This window comes from Otolemur garnettii, unplaced genomic scaffold (genome assembly GCF_000181295.1).
Source record: "Otolemur garnettii isolate 467f Iridium unplaced genomic scaffold, OtoGar3 scaffold00221, whole genome shotgun sequence".
Classification (NCBI taxonomy): Eukaryota; Metazoa; Chordata; class Mammalia; order Primates; family Galagidae; genus Otolemur; species Otolemur garnettii.
In genome coordinates, this window is record NW_003852616.1 from 722,524 (window position 1) to 749,728 (window position 27,205).

The 27,205-nt window shown below is 41.5% G+C and overlaps 1 protein-coding gene across 1 annotated transcript; it reads left to right on the forward strand.

Moving 5' to 3' along the window:
- The first annotated feature begins 1,873 nt into the window (after positions 1–1,873).
- THSD1 (thrombospondin type 1 domain containing 1) lies at positions 1,874–27,205 on the forward strand. The gene is made up of 4 exons (XM_003801801.3): positions 1,874–1,991; positions 6,436–7,401; positions 17,246–17,404; positions 25,646–27,205. Exons 1-4 carry the CDS (start codon positions 1,934–1,936, stop codon positions 27,022–27,024), a joined length of 2,562 nt encoding a protein of 853 aa, XP_003801849.1. The 5' UTR covers positions 1,874–1,933; the 3' UTR covers positions 27,025–27,205.

The window sequence follows — 27,205 nt, forward strand, 5'->3', positions numbered from 1 at the left end:
CAATAGTAAAAGCAGCAAGACTGGGGGCTTGCTTCTCCTCAGTGATTTAAAGGAGGCGTTTTAATTGCCCAAAGTGCCCACACTTGCCCAAGGGATTCAGTGCTGCTTTCTGCAAGGGCCTGTCACTAGCTTTCCCAGGCCATCCGTGTTCAAGGGAATCTGTGGGTAATTGCACTAAAACAGAATTTTCTGGGTTTTTTTTCTTTCTCTTTTTCCATTTCTTTCTCCTTTTTTTCTCTGGGGAAAGGAGGGAAGCCTAATTATTCACATAATTGTGCTTCATATCTCTGGTTCCCTTTCAGGAAGTACAGTATTTCCTTTGTTCAGGCAGCTCATGCTGAAAGAAAGCTAATAGAGACACACTAATTTCCTTTCCACTGGATTTGCTTATTTCAACCAGTCCTCTTAATTCTATTGATTTCTGTTCTTATCTGAAGGGATGTAGCATGTATTTGGAATGTAATATACTTATTACAATATATTAACTAAGAGTAATTGGAACTGTAAACATTAAGAAAATATATATTTGGTTAAATTTAAAGTCACAATTTGTTAAATTCTAGTATGAAAAAAATTGTTCTTAAATGCCTTGCATCTTATTCTATGGTCTGATATTCTGTTTATATCAAAGCAAGTGCTTCCTCCCACAATTGACTCTGAACCATAGGCCAACAGGGTATTCCCTGCCCTCCTAGGTGGTCTGGGGAGATTGCTGTGTGAATCATCTGTCTCCTGGCACATCCCAGCAGCAAAAAGCATTGCATGACTGACAGAGATGATAATTGTAATTTATCTGTTTTCTCCTTACACATCCTAAACAAGGAAGTCAGAGCCACATGGCGTTCAAGTTTAATTGTAATACTGTGGGTATCATATTTATTTATTTATTCATTCATTTATGTATTTATTTAAAGACAGAGTCTTACTACTCTGTTGCCCTGGGTAGAGTGCTGTGGCATTGTAGGTCACAGCAACCTCAAACTCTTAGGCTCAAGTGATCCCTTTGCCTTAGCCTCCCAAGTAGCTGGGACTTTAGGTGCCTGACAACAATGCTGGGCTAGTTTTTCTACTTTGGGTAGGGATGGGGTCTTGCTCTTGGTCAGGCTGCTCTTGAACTCCTGAGCTCAGGCAATCCATTGACCTCAGCTTCCCAGAGTGCTGGCATTATAGGTGAGCCACTATGGCTGGCTTGTATCTTTTAAAAAGCTTTGACTGTTCCGGTTGGTGCCCGTGGCTTAAAGGAGTAGGGCACCAGCCCCATATGCCAGAGGTGGCAGGTTCAAACCCAGCCCCGGCCAAAAAAAAAAAAAAGTTTTGACTGTTTCATATAGTGCCTGGGAATCAAGAAATGAAGCAATATGATAACACACCACTTGTGCAAGGAAGTGTTAATAGCCTACTTTTTGAAGCCAGGCAAGGATGGTTTGGATGTAAACAACACAATGCTAAGTGAAAATTTGGCAAAAGTTTAGTAAATTGATCAGTGTGAAATGCCAAACAGATAAATAGTGTGAAAATGTACACTTTATTATCTAAACTGACTATTAGCTGTGATAAAATTAAGCAAATAATAAAAAACTCTCCACTTAAGAAGAGACTTCAGTGTTTTGCAAAGATAATCTTGGTGCTGAGCATAACTGATTGTTTTTGACAGGTGAGCTACAGTAGAATGAAAGGGACTTGTGTAATTACAGGTGATTGCCCCTGGGAAAGTTAATGTCCTCACTAGTTTCCTTACAGTATCATTTAGGATGTTTGACTTCTCGGCTAGTTTTGTCATTTTATGATTACTGTTTTATGAATCACATTGAATGGAGCCATCACTTTTTTGAGGTTCTAATTTCAGGTGGTTTTTGTTTGTTTGTTTTAAGTAACAGTTTGGATGTTAGAAAGGACATGAGGAGACTAAAGACCTGGGATTGTGCTGATCAGAATGAAACCAATGTTGAAAGACTTTTCAAATCTGTTGTTGGTGCTGCTCTGTGACTATGGTGAGTATTATTGTAAGCATACTTAATGCTGTAGGTGGCAATAAACTTAAGTGTGAGGTTTATAAGTGTGTTATATTGATTCCCTTCCTGGAGGAGGCAGAGTGGGCCTGTAATGCAGGGCCCTTTAAGGTGTGATCCTCACAACTCTGCTCCTCTTAAGGTGTTTTAGAGGTTTGGCACGATTGATTGAAATTTCACTTTAAACACATTTTAGCTCTTGCATTTTAACAAATTGGAGACAAGCATGTTACCTTGAGTTCTCTTTGATTAATTTCTGGTAATTCAGTATAATAAATCACTTCCTCTCCCCCCCACAGCAGTGATGTTCTGCATATTGAGGTTCTATGTAAGATTTCCCTTGATGCGAGAATTTTGAAGCTTGAGTATCTCTGGAACCCATCTGAATTTCAGTCATGACAAATTTCTTAGTCTCTTTAAACCTTAGCAATAATATTGACTTCACGGGGTTGTTGTGATACAATAAAATCAAGAACGTGAAACATCTTGAACATCCGAGCATATAGTAGATGCTTAAAGTTAGTTCTCCTCATTCAGTTTGTTTCCACTTTTAGAGTTTTATACAACCACTGAATCAATAGAGTCAACAATATGACATAATCTTCATTACTTTTGATGGTTTTCAGATGCTTCAGAGACATCTAATCAGTTGGTGTTGTGGGAGTGGAAATTGTTTTCAAATCTGATGAAAAAATTGTGTTGTGATCTGAGAATACTGGCTTGTATTCTTGATCAACGTCACAGCCAGTTAAATGGGCCAGAGCATGTTGCTGTTCTTTTCATTCAGTAGCTGTCCCTTCTCAGTCTTTTAAGAAGTTTATTTAGGCCAGGTACACTGGCTCATGCCTGTAATTCTAGCACGCTGGGTGAGGTGGGTGGATTGCTTGAGCTCAGGAGTTCAAACCATCCTGAGTAAGAGTGAGGCCCCTCTCATCTCTTCTAAAAATAGAAAAACTAGTCCAGGATAGAGCGCTCCTATAGTGCTCACTCCTATAGCACCAGCTACTTGGGAGCCTGAGGCAATGAGATTGCTCAAGCCCAGGAGTTTGAGGTTGCTGTGAACTGTGATGCCACTGTACTCTACCCAGGATGACAGAGTGTTTTGTCTCAAAACAAAAACAAAATCAAAAAAATTTTAATTAAACAAGAAGATACTTTATTCATGAACAACTGATGTGAAATTTAATTCTTTCAAAGTAATTCATTCCTACCTAAAAATAGATTGCTTTAATAATGGCCTTCTACAAAAATGTGTAGGTCTTCTTGGTTTCACAGTGATAAATAAAACATAAATACTCTCCATTTAAATTAAGTATTCAGGGATGTTTATAGTTGTTAAGAGCAAGATACGTTACTAGAATATAAAATAAAAGTTGAATGAGCATAAAACCGAATGTAGAGGATGAATGGATAGGTCACTAATGGAAAGGAAGGGATTTTTGTATTTATGTTTTTCATCTCTACTTCCTATCGATCAAAATATACCATTGCCAGTTAGGGTTTTTTTAAAGCTACATGCCTATGTAGAGACACTGCTTACTTTAAACACAATAAAGAAATGGGGCAAGGGGAAAACAAAGCATAGAGAAAACTATTATAGTATTATCAGGACATAGAAGTTTTCTAAATGAGGATGTGTTCTTGTCTGTCCTGGAGTAATAACTAGCAAGTTCTCCCTTTATATACACCTCTGATCTGCTGCTGCTGGAATCCGTCAATTGTATCTTTGTTCTCCATTTCCAACTGGGCGTGTGTGTTTCTTTCATTGATTGCCCCCCCCCCATTAAATCAGAATCAGACCTGCCTCACTGACAATTCCTATATTTCTTTCTTTCCTTTTTTTTTTTTTTTTTTTTAGACAGAGTCTCACTTTGTCACCCTTGGTAGAGTGCTGTGGTGTCATAGCTCACAGCAACCTCAAACTCTTGGGCTTAAGTGATTCTCTTGCCTCAGCCTCCCAAGTAGGTGGGACTACAGGCGCCCACCACAATGCTCAGCTATTTTTTGGTTGTAGTTGTCACCATCGTTTGGCAGGCCCAGGCTGGATTTGAACCTGCCAGCTCTGATGTATGTGACTGGCGCCCTAGCCACTTGAGCTATAGGCACTGAGCCAGACAATTCCTATCTTTCATAATAGACTTTCATTAGTTAATGAAGTAGTGTATGTCTCTTAATCTTAAAATGCACCATATAACCATCCTGCCCCCCTTCAGATTCAAATTAATGTGGCTTTGTTCTCAGTCTTAACTTTTGTGGCTGTGTTAAGTGCTGAGTCTCTTTAGCCACTAATTCTTCAAGGTACCAGGTCAGCTCTGTACTCACACACAAGCTGTAGTAGGACCAGCTACCTACATCCCCTTAAGTGAGCTCCATGCAAAAGGGAATAACCCTCAACTTCTATTTTGCCTAAGTGAAAACAACAGCAAGAACTTTATTCTATTGTTTTCAAACAAGTGGCGACTAAGCGTTCAAGTCTACCCAAATTTTAGATATTTTATTTCACCTCATCTCTAATAAGAGCTAAGTGAAGTGCTGAGCTAATTAAAAAATACTCACCTCTGTGTGCCAAGATATTCATGTGCTGATTTTAATAATCATTGACTGAATATCTATAAGGATATTTTAAAGACTGCAGCCAAAACAAAAACACATGAGCCCCTTTGGACATGTGATACATACATCAGATACATACATATCTGATATGTATACATTATGTATGTATTATGAATGTATAATAAGAGTAATAAATTAATATGTACATATGTACATTAAGTTTTCCAAACATAAAGGGCACTATCGTCCCTTAAATCTAGAGTTCTTAGTCTTGCCTAGGCCATTGCCAAATTTTGTCTTCTTCCATATTTTTTTGGAAATGGTTCAAACTAGAAACAAGGATTTTTGTGTGTCTGTTTTCTTTGCACTCTTCCCTTCAGCTGCTTTGTGAGGTCTCTTTTTAAAAGATATAATTGATTCTAGCTGAATGATAATTTGGAAGCTAATAGTCATCTATACTCTTTATGCCAATACCAGTCACTATAATGACATTAAAATTGCTTAGTTACAAGCCTAGTTACTTCATAGTGTTTACTCTATTCCTTGGATTACCCATGCAGAATAAAGTGTCAACCTTTCGTATCCATCTAAAAATTTCTTTTCTTTCTTTTTTTTTTTTTTTTTTTTTGAGACAGAGTCTTATTCTGTTGCCCTGAGTAGAATGCTATGTTGGCATAGCTCATGGCAACCTCAAACTCTTGGGGTCAACCAATCCCCTTGCCTCAGCTTATCAAGTAACTGGGACTACAGGTGCTTGCTACAACACCCAGCTAGTTTTTCTAGTTTTAGTAAAAACAAAGTTTCCCTCTTGCTGAGGCTGGTCTTGAACTCCTGAGCTCAGGCAATCCTTTCAACTTGGCCTCCCAGAGTGCTAGAATTGCAGGCCCACCTAAAAATTTCTGCCTTGCACAAACTGAAGACCCTGGTTCCTTTACGGATAAAAACATTCCCAAATATTTGTCATGAAAATAATAACTTTGAAATAAATTTAGTATCTTATATTTAAAATAATCTAGAGCAGTTTGTATTGTGTCATTTAAATAAAGCTTTCTCTTACTTCACTGTATATCCATTTTCCCTAAATACCTAAAGACCAGAAATGATTAACATGGAAAAAGTGAGGTATTGGATTTTTGTCCTGAGAATTGTCAATTATTCCAGCTTCATAGATTTTCATTATAGATATATTGTTGAGTGTTGTGAATTCAGAGTGTCACTAATTATTTTTATTTATTTTATTTTATTTTATTTATTTAGAGACAGAGTCTATGTTGCCCTTGGTAGAGTGCCATGGCGTCACAACCTCAAACTCTTGGGCTTAAGCCATTCTCTTGCCTCAGCCTCCCAAATAGCTGGGACTACAGGCACCCACCACAACACCTGACTATTTGTTGTTGTTGTTGTTATTGTTTTTTGGTTTGCAGTTGTCACTGTTTAGCAGGCCCGGGCTGGGCTTGAACCCGCCAGCTTCGGTATATGTGTCCGGCGCCCTACTCACTGAGCTATGGGTGGTGAGCCTAATTAATTATTTTTAAACATAACTATGAAAGATGAAGATGAAGGAGCTTTTAGATTAGAAAGAGTGTAATGTCCAGCTCCCAGATCTGTACTCAGCATCATTTTACATCATCCTTGGCTCAGTTCTAACTTCTCTTCCATCTAAAGTGCTGTTTTTGAGCTGGGTGTGGTGGGGTGCTCCTGTATTTCCAGCTACTTGGGCAGCTGAGGCGGGAGGATCACTTGAGTTAGGGATTTTGAAGTTGCATTGAGTTATGATTGTACCATTGCATGCTAGCCCAGGGTGACAGAAAATCCTATCTCTTAAAACAAAAAATGCACCTTTTTAAAACCAACCCTGACCATTTCATTTCAGTGCTTGGAAAAGCTGAATATCTCTTGTTGGGAGAACCAGGCCATGTAGCACTAAGCAACAGGTCAGTGTCTGTGTATTTCCAGTATTCTGATGGTGTTAATGGGACGATGAGGAACGTATCTGTACTGCTTTTGGAGGCCAACACCAATCAGACTGTGACCACTAAGTACATCCTGACCAACCAGTCCCGGGGAACACTCAAGTTTGAGTGCTTCTATTTCAAAGAGGCTGGTGACTACCAGTTCATAATGCCTCTGGAATCAATAGACAATAGCACTCCACTCTTCCATGGGGAGAAAAGTGCCTTTCTGAAGGTGGAATGGCCTCTCTTTCACATCGACTTGAATAGGACCTCCACGGCAGCAGAAGGCACCTTCCAGGTGGGTCTTTTCACTAGCCAGCCACTCTGCCCGTTTCCTATGCCCAAGCCTGACATCATGGTGGATGTCATCTTCACCAACAGTCACCCCCAGGCAAGTGCAACTCTGGGGCATCCACTGGAGATAAGAACCAGCAAAAGGACAGAACTTGCTCAAGGTCAATGGGTTGAGTTTGGTTGTGCACCTGTGGGACCAGAAGCCTATGTCACTGTGGTGCTGAAGCTGCAGGAGCGAGACTCAGTCATTACTTCCACGGGACCCATTGACCTGGCCCAGAAGTTCGGATACAAACTGGTGATGGTGCCAGAACTCAGGTGTGAGTCTGGTGTGGAGGTGACGGTGCTGCCCCCACCGTGCATCTTTGTTCAGGGGGTGATCACTGTCTTCAAGGACAACCCCGGACACTCTGGGGAGAGGACTATGCAGGTGGCTGCGAACAGCCTGCCCCTGGGAGAGAGGAGAACAGAGTTTAACTGTACTTTGTTTGAAATGGGGAAGAATAAATACTGCTTTGACTTTGGCGTTTCAAGCAGAAGTCATTTTTCTGCAAAGGAGAAGGAGTGCATGCTAATTCAGAGAAATATAGGTTGGTATAGAGATTTTTAAACATTTTAAAATCAAAGAATGTCTTCATGTAATCAGAATTATTATTTATAATTTACATGAACTTTAGGTAGATTGTACCATCATTTTTATGGCTCATTCCTTATAAGGCACCAGTTGACATTATCATCCTTATCTGAAAAATTAAGAGTTGTGGTAAACAGACCCTCTTTAGATCTCAGTCCCATGTCAGTAAAATCAGGAGAATATACCACCTCAGAGTTGTGGGGACTGAATGAAATAAATGTGACCTTCTCAGCAGACTGACTGGCATACAAGGAGGGCTCAATAAACACTAACTATCACTATGTTTTAAAAATCCTACTAATACATTATGTGGTAAGTCCATGGTAGACATGATTTGAATTCAAAGCTAAATCCCAAACTGTAGTTAATAATTTCTATCTGTCTGCCTGTAGCTGAGGTTTTGTCCCTGTCACTCAGTAGATTTGGAGAAATGAAAGCAAGATTTCTAAACACCTCCCATCCTGATTCTTTGTGTAGTGCCCTGCCTCATCACAAAGAAGCGGTTTGTGGCAGTCCCGTCCATCCCCCATGCTGCGCCTGGCCTTTCTTTCCTTTTCCTGGAGACAAGCCTGCTCTTAGCATGTGGTTTAGCTGGGCAGTGGTGGTCAGGCCCGCTTACCTGCTGTTCTTATTTTCATCCCCACTAAGCCCAGTGCCCCCTGACTGCACAAGCCTCTGACTGTGTTGGTCTGTAATCCTAAGTGTTCCTTGCTGCAAAAAACCCTTCTTCATAGAAATCCCTTACTTGTGGCTCTTGCCTCCACTGGTGCTTGCACTCACCTCTCTATCTAGCTTAGATTCTGTGGTTTCTTTAGCTCTCCTCCTACCGACATCCTAAACTCCTCTGCCCTGCTGTCCTGATGGTGTACCTGTGGGGCACACCCCACCCTCCCTGACTTTAGCTAATCTGCCAGCTGCCTACTGTACCCAGGCTACCAAGTCTACATGACCAGGTCACACCAAGGCAGTTACCACTGTGGGTGCATCTTGCCTCCAGCATTAGCAGGGCCTGAATGCTCCCCAGCATGTCACCCTGGCCAGGGGTAACTGTTCTGTATCACAGCCCTTTAGACCTCCCCTCTGCTCAGACCTCAGCCCCTGCCTGCTGGTTAACTCAGTTGACTTTGCCAAATACTGCACAGGGGCTGGAAACTGTTAGCTGGGAACTCTGCAAGCTCCCACTTTATTAGAGGCCTGTGAGCCTATAGGGGTCAGGCGCATCCTTTCTCTTCCTTCTTGTCACTGGAAAAAGTGTCACACCTCCCCTGCACTGTGGAGGTCAGCCCCTCTGCTTATTTTGGAACCTTCTAGTCATCTCCCCTCTGTCTCCCATTTTCAGCTGTCACTCCTTCACTGGTTAATTCTCATGATCTTTGAAATATATTTAATTCTGTTATTAAAAGCAAAACTAAAACTATCTCTAACTCTGCGTTCTCCCCTAGGCATTACCTTCTTTCTCTCCTCTTCCCTTTATAGCCCAAAAACTTTATTTGAAAAAGTTGCCTACACTTTGGGGGTTGCTTCTTTGCCTTTAATTCTCTTTATAACCCACAGCAAATTGGTTTCCACTTCTCACTCCTCCCCTGAAAATGCTGTCACGGAAGCAGCCAGGAATGAGTTTCAGGTTCCTGACCCAGGGACACGTCGGTCCATGTCTCCATTGACTCAATTCTGGGACACCACACTCATCTCCCTCCTCCCTGCCGGTTCCACTGCCTGTCTCATCCCCCAGGTGCTGGTCATTTTCTCTTTTACCTGTCACATATTAGCCAGTGATCAGTCTTGATGTTAACTGCTCTAAGTCAGTGATTTTCAAGCGGTGTGCTGCAAAAAGTTTTAAAGATCATTAATTAAATTATTTTTGAGAGAAGTTCAAAGCACAGTATGTATATTCATTTTTTTACTCTTTTTAAATTGATCAACATAATTTAAGTGTACCATGGAAGTTTAACTACAGGTTCAAGTGTGCAGTAAGATAAAAAAGGTTGAAAAACACTGGCCTAGATTGATATCATCCCCTGCTTTTACCAGGCATCCAAGCCCTCTGGGGTTGCTGGCATCTCTCAGATGTCTCCCAGCACCTCCAACCCTGACCCAGTCACCTTGGGCAGAGTGCTGCAGCTCCACTATCCATCTGCTTGTCCAAACCAGAGACCAGCGTCTCTCCTTCTGTACACCAGCCTCACTGAATCCTGTGCCTTTGTCTTTTGGGCGTCTGAATTTCTCTACTTCTCTGTGATTCCACTTTCCTTGTTGGGTTAAGCCTCTACGACTCCTAACCTGGACTCTTCCAGCAGCTTTCTAATTGGTTTCCCCCTTTCCTCTACTTCCTGCCCTTGCTGTGAACAGAGGGATTGGGGTTTTTGTTTGTTTGTTTGAGACAGAGTCTCACTCTATCACCCTGGGCAGAATGCCGTGGCATCATAGCTTACAGCAACCTCAAACTCTTGGCCTCAATTGATCTGCCTGCCTCAGCCCCTTGAATAGCTGGGGGTACAGGCACCCGCCACAATGCCCTGCTGGTTTTTCTATTATTAGTAGAGAGAGATGGGGTCTCACTCTTGCTCAGGCTGGTCCCCCACTTAAAAGCTTTCAGTCACCTCCCTTGACATGTGGGTGGGACTCCCATCCCCCGCAAAAAATAACACCTCTACAATCACTATCTCTGGGCTGGTGAGAGTCCCACTTTCCTGCTCCCACCTTCCCTTGCCTAACTCACTCATCCGCCAAGTCACCATTCAGGTTGTTACTCCTTGACCTTTTCTGGCATAGCTTCCTTTGCTGTAAGTGGCATAGCATCCTTTAGTTCTTCTCTTGTGGCGTTGACCACCTCTGTCGTTGCTTGTTATGCCCTTTCTCTCCCTGTCTTCTCCCCAGCCCACAGATAGGGGAAGCTCACTGGTTGCAAAACTCAGCTTATATAGCCATGAAACTTTTTATGTTCTTTCTTTGGTCCATTTAGTATGCCTGGTGCATTAATAGGTGCTTTTATTTTATTATATATATATATATATATATTGCAGTTTGTATTTTATCTTATTTTATTTTTTATGAGAGACAGAGTCTCATTATGTTGCCCTGGGTAGAGTACCGTGTGTCACAGCTCACAGCAACCTGAAACTATTGGGCTCAGGCGATTGTCTTGCCTCAACCTCCCAAGTAGCTGGGACTACAGGCGTCCGCCACAACGCCTGGCTATTTTTTTTGTTGCAGTTGTTGTTGTTTAGCTGGCCTAGGCTGGTTTCGGACCCGCCAGCCTTTGTATATGTGGCTGGCACTGTAACCACTGTGCTAAGGGTGCCAAGCCTGAACACATGCTTTTAAAAGTGAAAATTAAACTCAGGTCTGCCCAGTCGCAGCTGGGTTTTTGGAGAAAAATCATTTAATTTAATCAAGACATTCTTGTCTTCTTAAAAAAAGAATTTTTCAGCAAAAAATGTTCTGACTGAATTTAATGGACATGAACTGAGGGAAGTCAAGAACTTTGAGCCATTTGATTAAGACACTTGGGGGCAGGATTGGCCCCTTGTTGATTCTCCAGGCTCTTGGGCTTTTCACAGATGATTTCATTCAGTGTCTAATGACTGGGGTTCTTAACCCCCACGGCACTATTAGTGGGACCCTGGAGAGGGACAGGATGGGGGTGACTTTCTGCTTATTGAGGCTAAGGGTGGTCAGGGTTCTGTGTGAGCTGCCAGAGCGGCAGCTGCCAGGCGCGCCCAGCAGCAGGCCTCGGGGTACCTGGAGGGATAACACACAGACCCCAATTTTTCATGGGGTTCGCCTGAAGTGGCTCTGGCTCTGTTGGGCTGAGAGATGAAATTTAGGCTCACAGTAGGAATCTCAGTGTCTTTTAGTATATACATTTATGACTGACGTGAGTTCTCTCTTTTTTCATTTTCTGTTCAGATTGATAGCTCTGACCAGTACAGAGTGTCTTTTTTGCCAAATGGCATCATTCAGTGATGCACTGTGACTTGTGTGACCCACACTGAATTTCTTATTTGTTAGTTCCTTTTGAAAATGGAGTAATGTGTATGTTTGTGTCTTTTTTTCTAAATATGTCTTAGGACCTTGGGAGGTATGTAAATAGCAGTTTATCGCAAATACATCATGGATGTTGTCAAAAATGACCATGTTCTTTAATCCCTTTGATGGGATAAATAACATTTATATTACAGTTTATTCAGCAGGCATTGTTTTAAGTGTTTTGGGAACCTATTTAGTTCTCCCCACACTCTATGAGGTAGGCTTATTGTATTGTCTGTTTTACAGGTGAAGAAATGGAGGCACAGAAAGATTAAGTATGTGCTCAAGGTCAGTGGTGTTTCAAATGGTAGAACCAGAACACAAATCAAGTAAACTAGCATGAGAATTTGCTTTTACCACTATTCTATAATTACCTTCCACACAATCAACTTTCAACCCATGTATTAAACAACATAAAGCTTTTATATTAGAAAATCAAAGGTTCTGTTTTTTTTCCTCAACTCACTGGCTTATCATATGCCATCCTCCCCTTTTGGAAGACCTGTAACCACTTGGGAGTCCACTGGCTCTGGCATGTACTTGTTTAACATTTGTGAGCCTTGTTTTATGCAAAGAAAATCTGAACTGCTGATTCCAGGGCCCTTCACCCCTCCTCCTACTTATAGCTATTCACTTATGTCTATAGAATTTTCTTAATAAGCATTATTGTTTTGGTATCTGGGTCTTTAGAGCAAAATGTCTTACAGATGTGAATATTTCATAATTTCATAGGCTGTATGCCTTCAGATAGTCTTGGGGGCAGAAACATTTCCCTTTTCACATTCCAGACAGAATTAATGACCTCTATAATAGTCTGAAGGCATTTGGCCTGGCCACACAGGTCCATTATGCAGTTTGAGTGCACGTGTGGGTCTCTAAACAGGACGAAGCAAAACAGCAAGACTGAAGTGAGATTTGTAGTACTGGCCATCTTGCATTTCATTTCTAATACATGAACTATAGTTACCTAATGATTTCCAATTTTGCCAAGTATTTTCCTCACCCCTTTTTTTTCAATTGAGATAGTGTCTTGCTATGTTGACCAGGCTAGTTTTAAACTCCTGGGCTAAAGCAGTCCTCCCACCCAGCCTCTTGAGTAACTGGGTTTAGAGGCATGTGCCATCATTCCTGGTTTCCTCAAAGTTATAAGGAGAGATCTTCAGGGATAGAGTCACTTAAAGCATTTTTAAATTTTCCTGATTAAATTTAATCATTGCTTTATTTGCATGATTTCCTGTGTTTCCTGTTTGATTAATCTGATTTAGAAATAAAAACATAAAACATTTATTTTTATTGTTAATTATCTGATAAGCTATAGTTTTAATTAAAGGGAAAAGAATAATTAATATTTCAAGATGGAATTGTTTTGACATTAAGATTTATGTTTTTATCAAAACTTTGATTTTTTTTCTGTTTTTCACTAATGGAATTTTTGTTTTCAGTTTGACAAGTGACTTTATGTATTTAAGTAAATTATCTCTGTATCAAGTAAAAGAAGAGGTCAGAAAAAGCGGTGAAAGAATTCTTAGCCTTTATAATTCTACCTTTTGTGGTCTTAAACATGAGAGAAGGGTAAATTATACAGTGACTTAATTTTCAATTTATATTTCATCATAGTAGACTTTCCAAAAATAAATCTTAATATTTTAAGTAAGAAAGACTATACTATGAGATTTTTCTCAAAGCTTTTTTAAGCATTGGAGGCTTAGTGTTGGAACAGCTCTGAAGCCTTGAGGAAAAAGCTGGCTCATTGTTCTGCTATAGGAAGAGCTGCGGTGTGATCTGGGAACCACAGAACCAATATTGTGTTTAGTTGGACCTCTGGATGGAACATCATTAACCATGCCTCAGTAGATGTTGGTCCAGAATAGTGGTTATAATGCTCCCACTCTTGTGGAAATCCTGAGAGCCTTTTAATTGCTAAAATAACTCATATTCCATTACTCACTGCAAAGATTGCACCACTTGGCTCCCCTGAGAGTGCATCTGCCCTGTACTTTCATGTTTTGTAGCACTTTATACACCTTTGGCTGCATTAGGAGTTTTCCCCATAAAGGATGAAGAGCAGCCTTTATGTGCAGGGTGTTTTGTACCTGGTGTTGGCAGGACCTGCAAGGTCTTGACATTGGATGAGTACTGACAGGGAGGAGATTCAGGATAATTCTTTATAGGGAACTAATTCAATTATTCTATCTGACAGTAATTGCATATTTGCTTGGAAGAGAGGCTTGCATTTATCAATCAATAATGACTTTTCTGGGAGGGGCTTGTGTGTATTTTGAAGCTCTGGTGTTAGGTGCTTTCTTATTTAATTATTAAGGCTCCTTTTGAACTCACCTCTTTATCATTAGATAATGTTCCTTTTTAGCCCTGGTAATATCCCTGCATTTGCAGTCTATTTAGTCTGATGTTAAGATAGCCACTTCAGTTTTCTTTTGATTAATGCTCATAAGGTATCTCTTCTTCCATCCTTTCACATTTGATCTATGAATGTCTTTATACTATGTATGTGAAATAGTCTTTTTCTTTTTTACAAAACAGTATTATTGGATCATGCTTTTAAAAATCTAATCTGACAATTTCTGTCTTTTACTTAGGGTGTTTAGATTATTTATATCGTTATTATATGGTCAGATTAAGATCTGTTTTGCTGGATTTATTGTCACATAGGTTCTATTGTTCTTTTTTCCTGCTTTCTTTTAGGTTAATTGTGTATTTTTATAATTTACTTAACTGGCACTATTAGTTGATTGTTTATTCCTTAAATGTGTTTAGTGGTTGTCATAGAGTTTACAGTGTACATCTTTACTCTCAATCTACCTTCAAGTATTGTATTACTTCACATACAGTGTAAAGATCTTTGAACAGTACACTCCAATTCATTCCTCCTATTCTTTGTCTGATTGTTCTTGTATATCTTACTTTCTATATGTTATTAAACATGTAATACATTGCTAAGGTTTGCTTTAGACTACCAATTATAGAGCATTTAAAAAGTAGGGAAAATAAAAATAAATAAAAAGTAGGAAAAAATGGCCAGGCCTAGTGGCTCATGCCTATAATCCTAGAACTTTGAGAAGCCGAGGTGGGTTGATTGCTTGAGCTCAGGAGTTCTATGACCCCATGACACTCTAGCTGGGGTGATAGAGTGAGACTCTGTCCCAAAAAAATAAAAGTTGGAAAAAATTAATTTTATATTTACCTTTTTACCTATATATGCTATTTCTAACATTCTTCATTTCTTTATATAGATATAAGTTTTTGATTGGTATCATGTTCCTTCTGTCTGAAGGATTTGTTTTAATATCTCTTGTAGTGAAGGACTGCTGGTAATCAATTCTCTAAATTTTTATTTGTCTGGTAAAATATTTCTCCTTTATTTTTGAAAGATATTTTTATTTGGTTGTAATTTTTTAAGTACTTTAGAGATATCATTCTATTTTCTTCTGGCTTACATAGTTTCTGACAAGAAGTCCGCCGTAATTCTTCTTTTTTTTTTGGCAGCTTTTGGCCGGGGCTGGGTTTGAACCCGCCACCTCTGGCATATGGGGCTGGTGCCCTACTCCCTTAAGCCACAGGCACTGCCCTATAATTCTTTTTTTTTTTTTTTTTTTTTTTAAAGACAGACCCTCAAGCTATCCCCCTAGGTAGAGTGCCGTGGCATCACAGCTCACAGCTCCAACTCCTGGGCTCAAGTGAGTCTCCTGCCTTAGCCTCCCAAGTAGCTGGAACCACAGGCGCCTGCCACAACGCTCACTTATTTTTTGGTTGCAGCATTATGGCTGCTTTGGTGGGCCTGGGCTGGATTTGAACCCACCACCTTAGGTGTATGTGGCTGGCGCCTTAGGCACTTGAGCCACAGGCACCCAGCCCGCCCTGTAATTCTTATCTTTATTCTTTGTGTGGTATGTTTCCACCCCCTCAACCTCTGCCATATCCTTTAAGATTTTGTTTTTGGTTTTCAGCAGTTTGAGTATAGTGTGTCTAAGTTTTTCTTAGCTTTTTTGTGTTTATCCTACTGGGTATTTTCTGAATATCTTAGATTTGTGGTTTGGTGTACTTCATTAATTTTGGAGCATTCTTGGGTATTTTCTCTTAAAATATTTCTTCTGCACTATTCTCTTTTTTCCTCTTGGCATTCAAATCACATGTATGAGTGTCTATCTGATATTGTCCCATAGCTCTTGGGTTTTCCATTTATTCACTCGTTTTTTTCCTTCTTTGTCTTTTAGTTTGGGTAATTTCTGTTGACCTTTATTCAAGTTCATTATTTCTTTCCAAAACTGTGCAAAGTCTATTGATGAGCCTTCCATGTTACCTATTTTTAAATTCAAACATTTCCATTTTACTCTAGTTTACAACTCTCTGATGGAATTTTCTATTTCTTTATACATCTTGTTTACCTCTCCCACTAGTCTTTAATATATTAATCATAATTATTTTACATTCTCTCTTATACTTCTAATATATGTGTCATACATACATATCTGAGTCTGGTTCTCTTGATCACTTTGTCTCTTGATAGTTTATTCTTTTTTCCTTGCTTCTTGTGTGTCTTGTAATTTTTGTTTGAAAGCTGGACATCTAGTTGGGAACTGAAGACACAGGTATTTATGCCTGGAATGGCCTTACCTCTGTTTTTTTCTAGGTGTATAGTATGAATATTGGGTTCACATAGTAAGGAATTGAGCCATGTTTGGATTTTTCCTGTTGCTGAGGCCGCCCTCAGTGCATGACAGATACCAAAATTTTCTAGTGTTACTTTTGTTTAGGGAAGGTGTTTCATTGCCAGAGGGTTTTTCTCCATGCTTCTTTTCCACCCTCAGCTTTAGGCTTGAGCCTGCATACCTGAGAGGTTTTCACCTCTTGCTCCCCCTTACCCCTAGCATTTCATACTTGCTACTTGCTAGCCTGAAGTAGGGGAAGAGTTTAACCTCAGTCTAGGCACATTCTATGTCCTGAGTTTCTAGGGCCTTCTTGGTTATCTTGCCCCTTTTCAGCAGTAGATCTCTTGTAGTCTGGGCCTAAGATATTTTTGGCTCTTCCCCAAGGGTAAAGGAGTTTTTCTTATTCCATTCCTTAGGAACATTTGGTCTTTACTCATACTGTTTGGTGACAGGATTTGCTATCTTTTCCCCAGTGGCTGAGACTTTTATTTGGTAGTGGAAATGAGGAGAAGGATCTAGATGAGCCTTTGTGTCTTTTCCTCAGTGTTACCCCTTTCCTCCTCAGTCCTCCATTATGAGGGAAGCTTTGTGTGGGCTTGTACCTGCCCTCAGTCATTCTTGTGAGCATTTGGTGAGATCTGTGAAGAGCCTATAAGTGGGTATAAATTCTACTTGTGTATGTGGCTTCTCAGAGTTCTATATTCTGTGCTAGTCCACACTAGACTTTAAGCAGTTCATTACATTTTTTGAATGAATTCTTCTCACTAGCTTACAGGGGGCCTGGTACTTGTCCAAGGTAAACAAGTGCTGCTTCACATCTTGCATTGGAAGAGCCTATCTTTCCTATATTGCAGGATAGTTGGTTGCCCTGCAACTTTAGCTCTCTGGCGGATTCTAGGAAAGTTAAGGTTATGTAAGTTATATAGCTTTTCTTTGTTGTAAGGTTAGGAGCAACATTCTTTCCAGCTTTCTTCATCTCTGGGAATGTTTTTACTCACTGACTTTTCAAGGCTTAAGATTTGAGTTTTGCTGCTTCATTTGGGTGCAGTTAAATACTGAATCTCAAATGAACTAGCGTTAAAAGCATGACTTATGTCCTTGCAGAAACTTGGGGACTATGGCAGCCATGGAACCAGTGTAGCACCACATGTGGGGATGGTGTCAGAGAGCGTCGCCGAGTGTGTCTCACTTCTTTCCCCACCAGACCTGGTTGCCCTGGAATGCCCGTGGAGACCTCCCTATGTTCTCTGGAGGAGTGTGCTGGTAGGTATTCTTGCTTCCTTTCTGAGTCTCTCCATAGAGCCTCCATCAAAAGGCATTATTGAATCCAGGCCTGCCTGAGAATCACCAGTCTGAGTTTAGCAGTGGACTCATTAGTGCTTTATGATTGCTGTTGGTTGTACTAACACTGTACTTATTAGCATGGATAAGACTGGAAATAGCTGTGAGGGTAGCTTACCAGGAGATGATGGGATTTAACACTGTAGAGGGTAGGGAAAAGATAAGGAAGTATACCTTAATTAAAGATTCAGCTATATTAAATAATTATTAACATAATTAACTTCCATGTGAGTTGTACATATTTAACTTATACTAGTTTTGAGCATGGGGCCTTGTGAAGCATATATAACTCACATATCTCTTGACCTAACTTGATCTAATAAAACACACTATGACACCAAGGAAAAATTTTTTCTAGTGGGGCAGTCAATTTGTTAAAAATACAAAAATGGGAGAGGAATGATCATTTCTTCCTAATATTTTTCTTATTTTTTCCTTTGCTTCTCCCCACCAAAACTGTGGAAAAAAAGATAAGCCCAAGGGGACCATATAAACCGTTATTTATCAAAAATAGAGTAAGAGTACCTGTCCTTTCCCTGGCTAAGTTTATTCTTTACCTCCCTTACCTAGGAAGTGGTAGGAACATTTCTTCTTACTATTAACTGGGGACTGGCCTTTCCTGCGTTTTCTAAGCCTTTCCAAGTTACACACTAGTAGCCAGTCAATGAGTATTTGATGTAAATGGCCTAGGGATGTGATGCTCACAGAGCTTAATTAGGTTTGTTTCAGCTTATGGAGCTAAATCCTCTTCCTTTACTATAAGCCACAGCAGTGAGTAATCCTCCCTCTTCCCACACCCCACCCCACCTCTTGATGAACAACCTCTATTTGGTTGGCTAACCTTTGCTCTGGTTCTGACCCTTAGATGACGTCCATCTCTTAAGTCCTGGCTCCTTCTATTCTTAAATTCCAGATTAAAAAACCCTGTAATTCTTTATTTCTTTAGGATCTGGAGGAGTTAGGTGCTTTTCTGTTTGGCTATCAGAGCACCTTTTACTCCAAACCATAGGCACCTGGCAATATCTCAGCTAGTGTCTCCACCTGTGGCCTTAGAAAATCCTTCCTGCTATCTTATCTTTCCAGCCAGTGCCACTGGCCTTGTTCCCTTCATCCCGGCATCTTAAGGATGTTGTTCTCTCTTCTGTCATTTTCTTATGGAAGCCTCAGACCAGGCTTTCTCCCTGTCTTGCATTTGCCTGTCTTCTTTCACAGGCCCTGGGCCACACCCCCAATCCATTCTTTCTTTAGTTAGATCTCATACTGTTTTCTTTTTTTTAGAGACAGAGTCTTACTTTGTCACCTTCAGTGGAAAGCTGTGGCGTCACAGTTCACAGCAACCTCCAGCTCTTGGGCTTAGGAGATTCTCTTGCCTCAGCCTCCCAAGTTGCTGGGACTACAGGCGTCTGCCACAATGCCTGGCTATTTTTTTGTTGTTGCAGTTTTGGCCGGGGCTGGGTTCAAACCCACCACCCTCAGTATATGGGGACGGCACCTTACTCACTGAGCCACAGGTACCGCCCATCAAGGCTCTCTTCTCGGTTTCCTCTTTTACTTACAAGCCCCTTCCACTTTCCACAGCTTCTCTTTTGTGTATAACTTCCTTCAAATACACCTCATCCTCTCAATTCTCAGTGACATGTTGTGTTCAGACTTTCCATCCAGAGTTTCACATACCTAAATTAATTAAAAATCAGTTGCAATGGTGTCTACTCGATCACCTGTATCTGCTATAACAATATCAACCATTGCTTGACCACCAAGTATATGTCAGTACTTTAAATACATCATCTCATGTAAAAAAAATTGTGTGTCATATTATTTCATCATCTGGCATTTTAATTAATACTGGGTAGGAACTGGAAATTGAGACATTATAAATTAGCAAGAAGGGTAAGTGCAATTTCTACTATAAGTGGTCCTCAGATAAATGCTTATGTGGGTAAAAATAATCATTTTTTCCAAGTGTTCTTTTTTTTCCTACTCAGCCTACTTTTTGCATCCTTGGAAATGTAAAGATCTATTTTCAGGCTGCATAGCTTCAGGAAATCTCCTTCACTTTAAGTGAAAGGGAACAGATTAGATTAGGAAGGGATGGGCAAGCCCAACAGCTTCTGGGTTTTTTCCAGCTGCAGTTTTTGAGGGAGCCAGCAGGAGTTACAAGGTAACAGCTAAATGAAGAAGGTCTTAATGTGTAATAGCAGGGCTGCTGCCACTGTTCGCAGCAGCTGCTGCAGATGAAGGAAGTGATCTATCAGGGAACAAGTCTTCCATCATTCAACTATTTTCACTTGGTTAGGAAGTTAGAGTTTTGTTTGGCAGTAAAAGAATGTTTGTTTGTTTTTTTTTACTTTTAAAGAATTTATTTTCCCATTTATAGAGTAACATTATTATAAAACCCACACTTATTGCAATACCTGCCTTGCTTAAAAGACTCTGGCAAGAGATAGAGAGAGAATCATAAAGGATAGAACCCAGGATTCTAGTACTGGCAACTATGTGTACTTGGTGCAATTCCCTTGAGAGCAGGTGTATTAGAGGAAACACAGATTCTGGGGCAAGATATCAAGACTTAGGCACATTGAGATTGAGTGGTGAGATATCCAGTGGAGACAGTAGAGTTAGTGGAGTCAGAAATGAGATCTAAATCTCCCTGGCTCCAGAATCCATGTTCTTCTCTCTAAATTACACAAGTCAATATTTCTCACTGATACTAAGAGGTACAGAAAGTTGCAAGAAGTGTCTTAACAGAAGCCAATGCTGCAGGATGGATTTGAACTTGGATATTAAGAGCATATTCATGACCTTGGCAGCTGTTTCACTGGAATCCTGAGTATGGGTTGCAGAAGACAGAGGTGATGATGTGGAGCCAAAAAGTCAACAAATGTGGACTCCTTTTTCTATAAATTTGGTTGAGGACACAAGGAGAAAAATATAGCTATGGCAGTGTGGAGGGCTAAAAATGGTCTTTTTAAAGTGAGAAGAGGAGTAAGGGGCAAAGACAGCAGATTAAAATCAGGCAACACATGCTGCTCTCATGGACAGGATCAGAGGTGCTAAGCAGACAGTCACCATTGGATTGATTGTCTAAGAGAGAGCATTGGGAATCAATAGAGAAGTGAAGGAGAGAGACATGGGGCAATGTCCTCAGCAGGATCAAAGATACCTGGGGAAGAGACAGAGGAGAGAATCCTGCTGCTCCAGATTTCCCCTCTGGACGTTGGCATCGGAACTACAGGAGGGTTCATCCACTGCAGCAGGCCTCTGAACTGACACGGGGAGCTAACTAGAGACTGTACAGCAGCATTGCTCCAGAGAGAAGGTAGAGCAGGGTCTCACTGACTTATGAACCTAGAGTACTGAAATTAGTGCCATTTTGAGGTCCCAGCCCCAGAATGCTGCATCTACTCCAGTTTGAAACATTGCTGTTACTTCCCCATCACCCCTGCTGTGCCAGGGCAAATACACCACATGTGCTGACCACCTGTGACAACCACAGGGGAATTGGGAGATTGAGGAGGACAGCAGTATTAAAGACTCAGTGCACCTGCCCTCTCATGCCGGGTCAGTCTTCCAGGGTATGACTCAAGCACACCATCCAGGGGCTTCTCCCTCTCTTCACTGAGCAATGGAGTTCCCAGCAGAGGAGACCATGTGTACCATAAAGCTATCCAACTTGGGCTAAGAGAAGAGGTTCCAGATGAGAAGGAATCAGGCATGAAAAAGAAATAAATGGTATCCAAATTGGGAAAGAGGAGGCCAAATAATCCTGGTTTGATTACCATATTATCTTATATCTAGAAAACTAAAAGTTTCTGCAAAAGACTCATAGAATTGATAAAATCAGTGAAGTCTCAGGTTATAAAATTAATGTACATAAATTAGCACTTCTAAACACCAATAATAGTCAATCTGTGAATCAAATCAAGAATTCAATACTGTTTACAATAGCTGCAAAGAAAATAAAACACCTAGGAATCTACTAACCCAAGGAGGTGAAAGATCTCTACAAGGAGATCTATAAAACATTGAAGAAGGAAATCACAGATGATAAAAACAAATGGAAAAACATCCTATGCTCATGAATTAGAAGAATCAACATTTCAAAAATGTCCATACTGCCCAAAGTGATTTATAGATTCGATGTAATTCTCCCCAACATACAGGCATAATTTTCACAGATTTAGAAAAAGCAATCCCAAGTTTCATATGGAACCAAAAAAGAGCCTGAATAGTCAAAGCAAAAACAAACAAGAATCCTGGAAGCATTACTTTATGGCTGGACTCCAAATTATACCATAAGGCTATAATAACCAAAACAGCGTGGCACTAGTACAGTGGTAGACACACAGATCAATGAAACAGAATAAAGAACCCAAAAATACAGCCATATAGCTATTGCAAATTGATTTTCAACAAATAGACAAATACACTGGGGAAAAGGATGCCCTACTCAAATAACAGTGCTGGGATAATTGGGTAGCCAAATGCAAAAGAATGAAACTGGATCCCCATCTTTCACTATGTATAAAAATGACCTCAAGATGGGTTAAAGACTTAAATGTAAGACCTGGAACCATAAAAATTCTAGAAGAATACATAGGAATAACTCTTTTGGGCATTGGTCTAGATAAAGACACAAACCCCAAAAGCAAATATAGCAACAATAAAAATAAAAAATGGGACTTAAACTGAAAACTTTCTGCACTGCAAAGGAAATAATCAACAGAGTATATAGACAACCTACAGAATGGGAGAAAATAGTCATAAACTATACATCCAACAAAGGGATAATATTCAGACTCTACCAAGAAATCAAAAGAATTTGCAAGAAATAAGCAAATAACCCCATGAAAAAGTGGGAAAAAGACATGAACAAATTTTTTTCAAAGGAAGATAGAGAAATGGCCTACAAATATATGAAAAAATGCTCAACATCACTAACTATCAGGGAATTGCAAATTAAAACCACAGTGAGATACTACCTTCATTCATTATAGGGGACATTACTGAAAAATAAAACAAATGTTCGCATGGATGTGATGAAAAGGAAACGCTTATACACAGTTTGTGGGAATGTAATCTAGTACACCTGCTATGGTAACAGTATGGAGATTCTTCAAAGAACTAAAAGTAGAGCTACCATTTCACCCAGCAATCCCACTCCTGGGTATACTAAGTCATTTTATTAAAAAGACACCTGCACTGAATGCTTACTGCAGGACAATTCACAATTGAAAGATAAGAAATCATCCAAAGTGCCCATCAATTCCTTAATGGATAAAGAAAATGTGGTGTATGTGTTCCATGAAGCACTACACAGCCATAAAAAGGAATGAAATAAAGTCTTTTGCAGAAACTTGGATGGAACTGGAGACCTAGGTGAAGTATCTCAGGAATGGAAAAACAAATAACAAATACCACATGTTCTCACTTATAAGTGAGAGCTAAATAAGGGGTATAGTGCTCATAAAATGGTATAATAGACATGTAAGAAGGAAGGAGGGGGAGAGGGAGATGAGGAATAAAAATCTACCTGTCCAGTACAATGTACATTATTAGCAATGGGTACACTGAAATCCCTCACTTGAGCATTATATAGTTCATCCATGTGATAAAAAACACCTGTACCCCCTAAATCTGTTGAATAAAACAATTAAAGTGAGAAGAATTTGGGCATGTTTTTGTGCTGGTGAAAATTGCTAAGGAGTGATGATCCCCTGGGGAAGGTTGGCCTAGAGAGAATTTGCTGGTAGCCTGGCCTTTTGTAAAAGGTCACTTCTCCCACTGATAATGTAGCAAAAGAGGAAAATTGAGATATGACTTCTGGTAAGTTTATGGGCTAGGAAAGAATGGAAGAAGAAGCTAGGGGTGTATTTGCCTGATGATTTACATCGACCTGCATGGGTGTGTTATTTTCTCCACCAGTGTTCAGGGTCTGGGTGCAGCAGCTGAGAATTCACATGTCTGGGTTTACCTAGGGTTGGACTTTTACTGGAGACCAGGAGACGGAAGATGGCTCAGTATTAGAAGTCAAGAGAGTTGAGGTTGTTGGAAGGAAAATTATTTCAGTGACAGATCATGGATGTAAGTTGGTTAGGAATAGAAGTGAGGCTAGGAGGTGGATGGCAGATTGGGGAAAAATGGAGGATTGGACAATCAAGTCTCAGTGATGAATAATCTAGTGTGGGAATAGTGAATGAGTGAAAGGGGAGGACACGGCCAGAAAGCAGGCTGTGCAGTTTAAGACTTCAGAAGAGGAATACCTGCAGACGGTGGGAAGACACTATGTATTGGATGTACTTGAAGTCATCTTCACTTGGGATTGTCCTACCTTGGGATAGCAAAAAAGACTATAACCCATGTGCTAGAGTGACTGATGTCTGGCAAGAGGTTGGGAAATAATGGTGTTGAGGGTGGTCTAGGTGGGTGGGTATGGGCATCAAAGGAATGAAAGTTTTATATGGAGGTGAAAGGAGTGCAGGTTGAAAATGGCAGTCAAGAATGAGCTTGGGGAACACATGCTGCATAGCTGGCCCTGTTTGCTTACAAAGACTGACAATTAGGTTCACAAATTGGTCCTGGAAAAAGTGCTACATACCTCGTTGCTTAATATCACTATGGTCACCTTTGAATTTTCCCTTTGGGAAGCTATGCACTGATGCTAGTGCCTAGTCTACCCTTCAAACCAGTTTTGGAACTCTTTTTCTGGAATGCCCATGAGAGCTGTTGTAGTACAATTAAATTTGCCAACTTTCCACTGTGCCTTTATGCTGGGAGCACTGTACAAACAACTCAGTCAGGTTTCATAACCTTGGTATACCAGTGTCTCACAGCTGTGTTTGTATCAACATGTGGCAATATATTGCCGAGTAGCATTCATTACTGTTGTGTATTTGAGTGTGCAGTACTATGACAGCTCTGATGGCCATTCTAGAAAAAGAGTTCCAAAATTGCTTTGAAAGGTGGACTAGATGTTGGCATTGGTGCATAGCTTCCCAAGAGGAATACTTCAAAGGTGACCACAGTGATATTCAGCAGTGAAGTGTGTAGGACTTTTTCTAGGATGAGTTTGCACACTTACTTGTCTGACCTTCATATGCAGGATGTACATGCATGTGTGACAGCCACCACTGAGAGGGTCGGGGAAGCAATACACCACAGGGTAGCCAGTCTTTAGATGGGACAAGGAGGTGCTTTGTGGAAAGGTTAGGGTTGTTGAGGAGTTTGCATTCAGCTATCCTTTGGGGTTCACTAGAAAGGTTGTGGGATAGGTGGAGGGCAGGAGGACAGGTGGAGGGGTGAAGCACAGTTGGTGATGATAAGACTGTGGAAAAAGTGATAGGATGGGTGACGAAGGGGGACAGAGGGGAAGTCAGGCGGCAATAGTTGTCTCAGATTGCCAAGGTATTTCAGAGGCAGCACAGGTGGAGGCTCCAGGTGGCACCTGCACTTGATGAAACATTTTGATTACCATAGGACAAACCAATTTGAGAGAGCAGGAGATAAAAAGAAAAACCCACACCACATGGAAAATGAGAAGGAGAGTGGACAGATCAAAATAGAGAGGGAGGAAGCAGAGGCTTTAGCACTTAGCAAAGACAATTTCTGGATATTAGAAAGGGGATATGAGTTGTATTATAATGTCAAGAATCTTATTTTCATCATTTAGTTTCTGTTATGATGTGCAAATTTAGGTTACCTACATTTAACCTACTTAAATCATTTTGCATTTCCAATTTTATACTTGGTAAGACGTTTCCAATGTGCTTCTCATAGGTATATTTCACTAGATACCATGATTACATTGTCCTAAGAGGAAAGCCTTGATTTTACCTTCAAATTTCCTGCATGCTGCTTCTACACAGAAAATGTGATGAGTTCACCAGGAGCTGGTGAGCACAGGCGTTGCCTTGATGGAGGCTTACCTGGTCGCCTCACTTGCATGGGTCTCTATTTTTGCAGTGTTTCCCCTTTGGTGGTGACCTCGTATGGTTTCAGCTGCCAGCAGAGATCCTTATGTAAGACCAGAAGAGAATCATTTTCCTCCTTTCCTTAACTGCTAGATGATTACATCAAGCCACTCAGAGCCCTGAGAACCACTCAGAGAGAATAATACTCAGAATACATTCGTTTCCCCCCACAATTTTTTTTTTTTTTTTGCAGCTTTCAGACCATCTGTCCTGCCTCCTCTTCAGCCCCGGGGTCCAGCGAAGTCCAACAACATCGTGACGGTCACTGGTATATCCCTGTGCTTGTTCATCATCGTGGCCACCGTGCTCATCACGCTGTGGAGGAGGTTCGGCCGCACCCCCAAGTGCAGCAGCCCCGTGCGACACAGCTCCGTGCACACTCCCGGCTTCCGCAAGAACTCGGACCAGGAGACCATCTGCGAGCTGGGTGAGCTGGGCGAGCAGCGCGGCAGCTTCTCGGACACAGGCGACGGGCCCGGGGCAGGCGTGGGCATCCCACTGGCCTTCCTGAGTGCTCCCGTGGCCCCTGAGGATGACGCCTCGGGCAGCGAGAGCTTCCAGTCCGGTGCCCAGAAGATAATCCCCCCACTGTTCAGTTACCGCCTTGCGCAGCAGCAGTTGAAGGAGATGAAGAAGAGAGGTCTGACGGAGACCACCAAAGTGTACCATGTGTCACAGAGTCCCCTGACCGACACTGCCGTAGATGCTGCGGCTGGCCTGCAGCCATTGGACTTGGAAAGCTCGGAAGAAGCTGCTGCAAACAAGTTCCGGATCAAATCCCCATTTCTGGATCAGCCAGCAGCCCATGCTGGGGACAGGCCTCCCTCTAGGCTGGACGTGGGCGTGTCTCAGGCCCGCTGTGCGGTTAGCCCTAGCCAGACCCTCATCCGCAAGTCGCAGGTGAGGCATGTGGGCAGCAGAGGGGCCCCGCTGGACAGGACCCACCCCAGGAACCCCCACTTCCGGAGGACGGCTAGTTTCCATGAGACCAAGCAGGCCCGGCCGTTCAGGGAGAGGAGCATGTCCACGCTGATGCCGAGACAGGTCCCTGCCTACAGCTCCAGGGCGCGGACCTGGGACCATGCAGAGGACAAAGTCAGGCCTCCAAGTCGGGGCGTCCACTTGTTCCCTGAAAGACTGGAGCTTCTCCAAGGAGCAGGAGGAAGCGGCGGCCCGTTGAGCCCTCTCCCTAGATCGTGCACCGTGGGGCAGCCCTCCAGGAAAGCGGAGCTGGGGGATCGCCAGGCGGGACTGGTGGTGGGAGTTGAGAGAACAGAGCCTCACAGAGCCCGGAGGGGCCCGTCCCCCAGTCACAGGAGTGTCTGCAGAAAGCAGTCTTCCCCCGCATCCCCTAAGGAAAGCTACCAGAGGGTCAGTCCTCAGAGCCCTTCTCAATGTCGAAAAGACAAGTGTCAGAGCTTCCCCTCCCACCCAGAGTTTGGCTTCTATGACAATTCCTCCTTTGGCCTCACAGAGGTGGAGCAGAGGATGCTGGACCTCCCGGGATACTTTGGGTCAAATGAAGAGGATGAAACTACAAGTACGCTTAGCATGGAGAAGCTAGTCATCTAGACCAGGAATGAGTGGAGGACTTCACTCAGCTGCATCAAACTGCCCTGGTTCTGTGGGCTGTTTTGTGTGACTTGCTGTAAGACAGTGAGGGGAGGAAATACCTGGCACCAGAGGAGGATGTATGTATGCTTGCCTTATAGTTCATAAGGGAGAAGTTATTTATCCTGAACTTTTCCTTTTG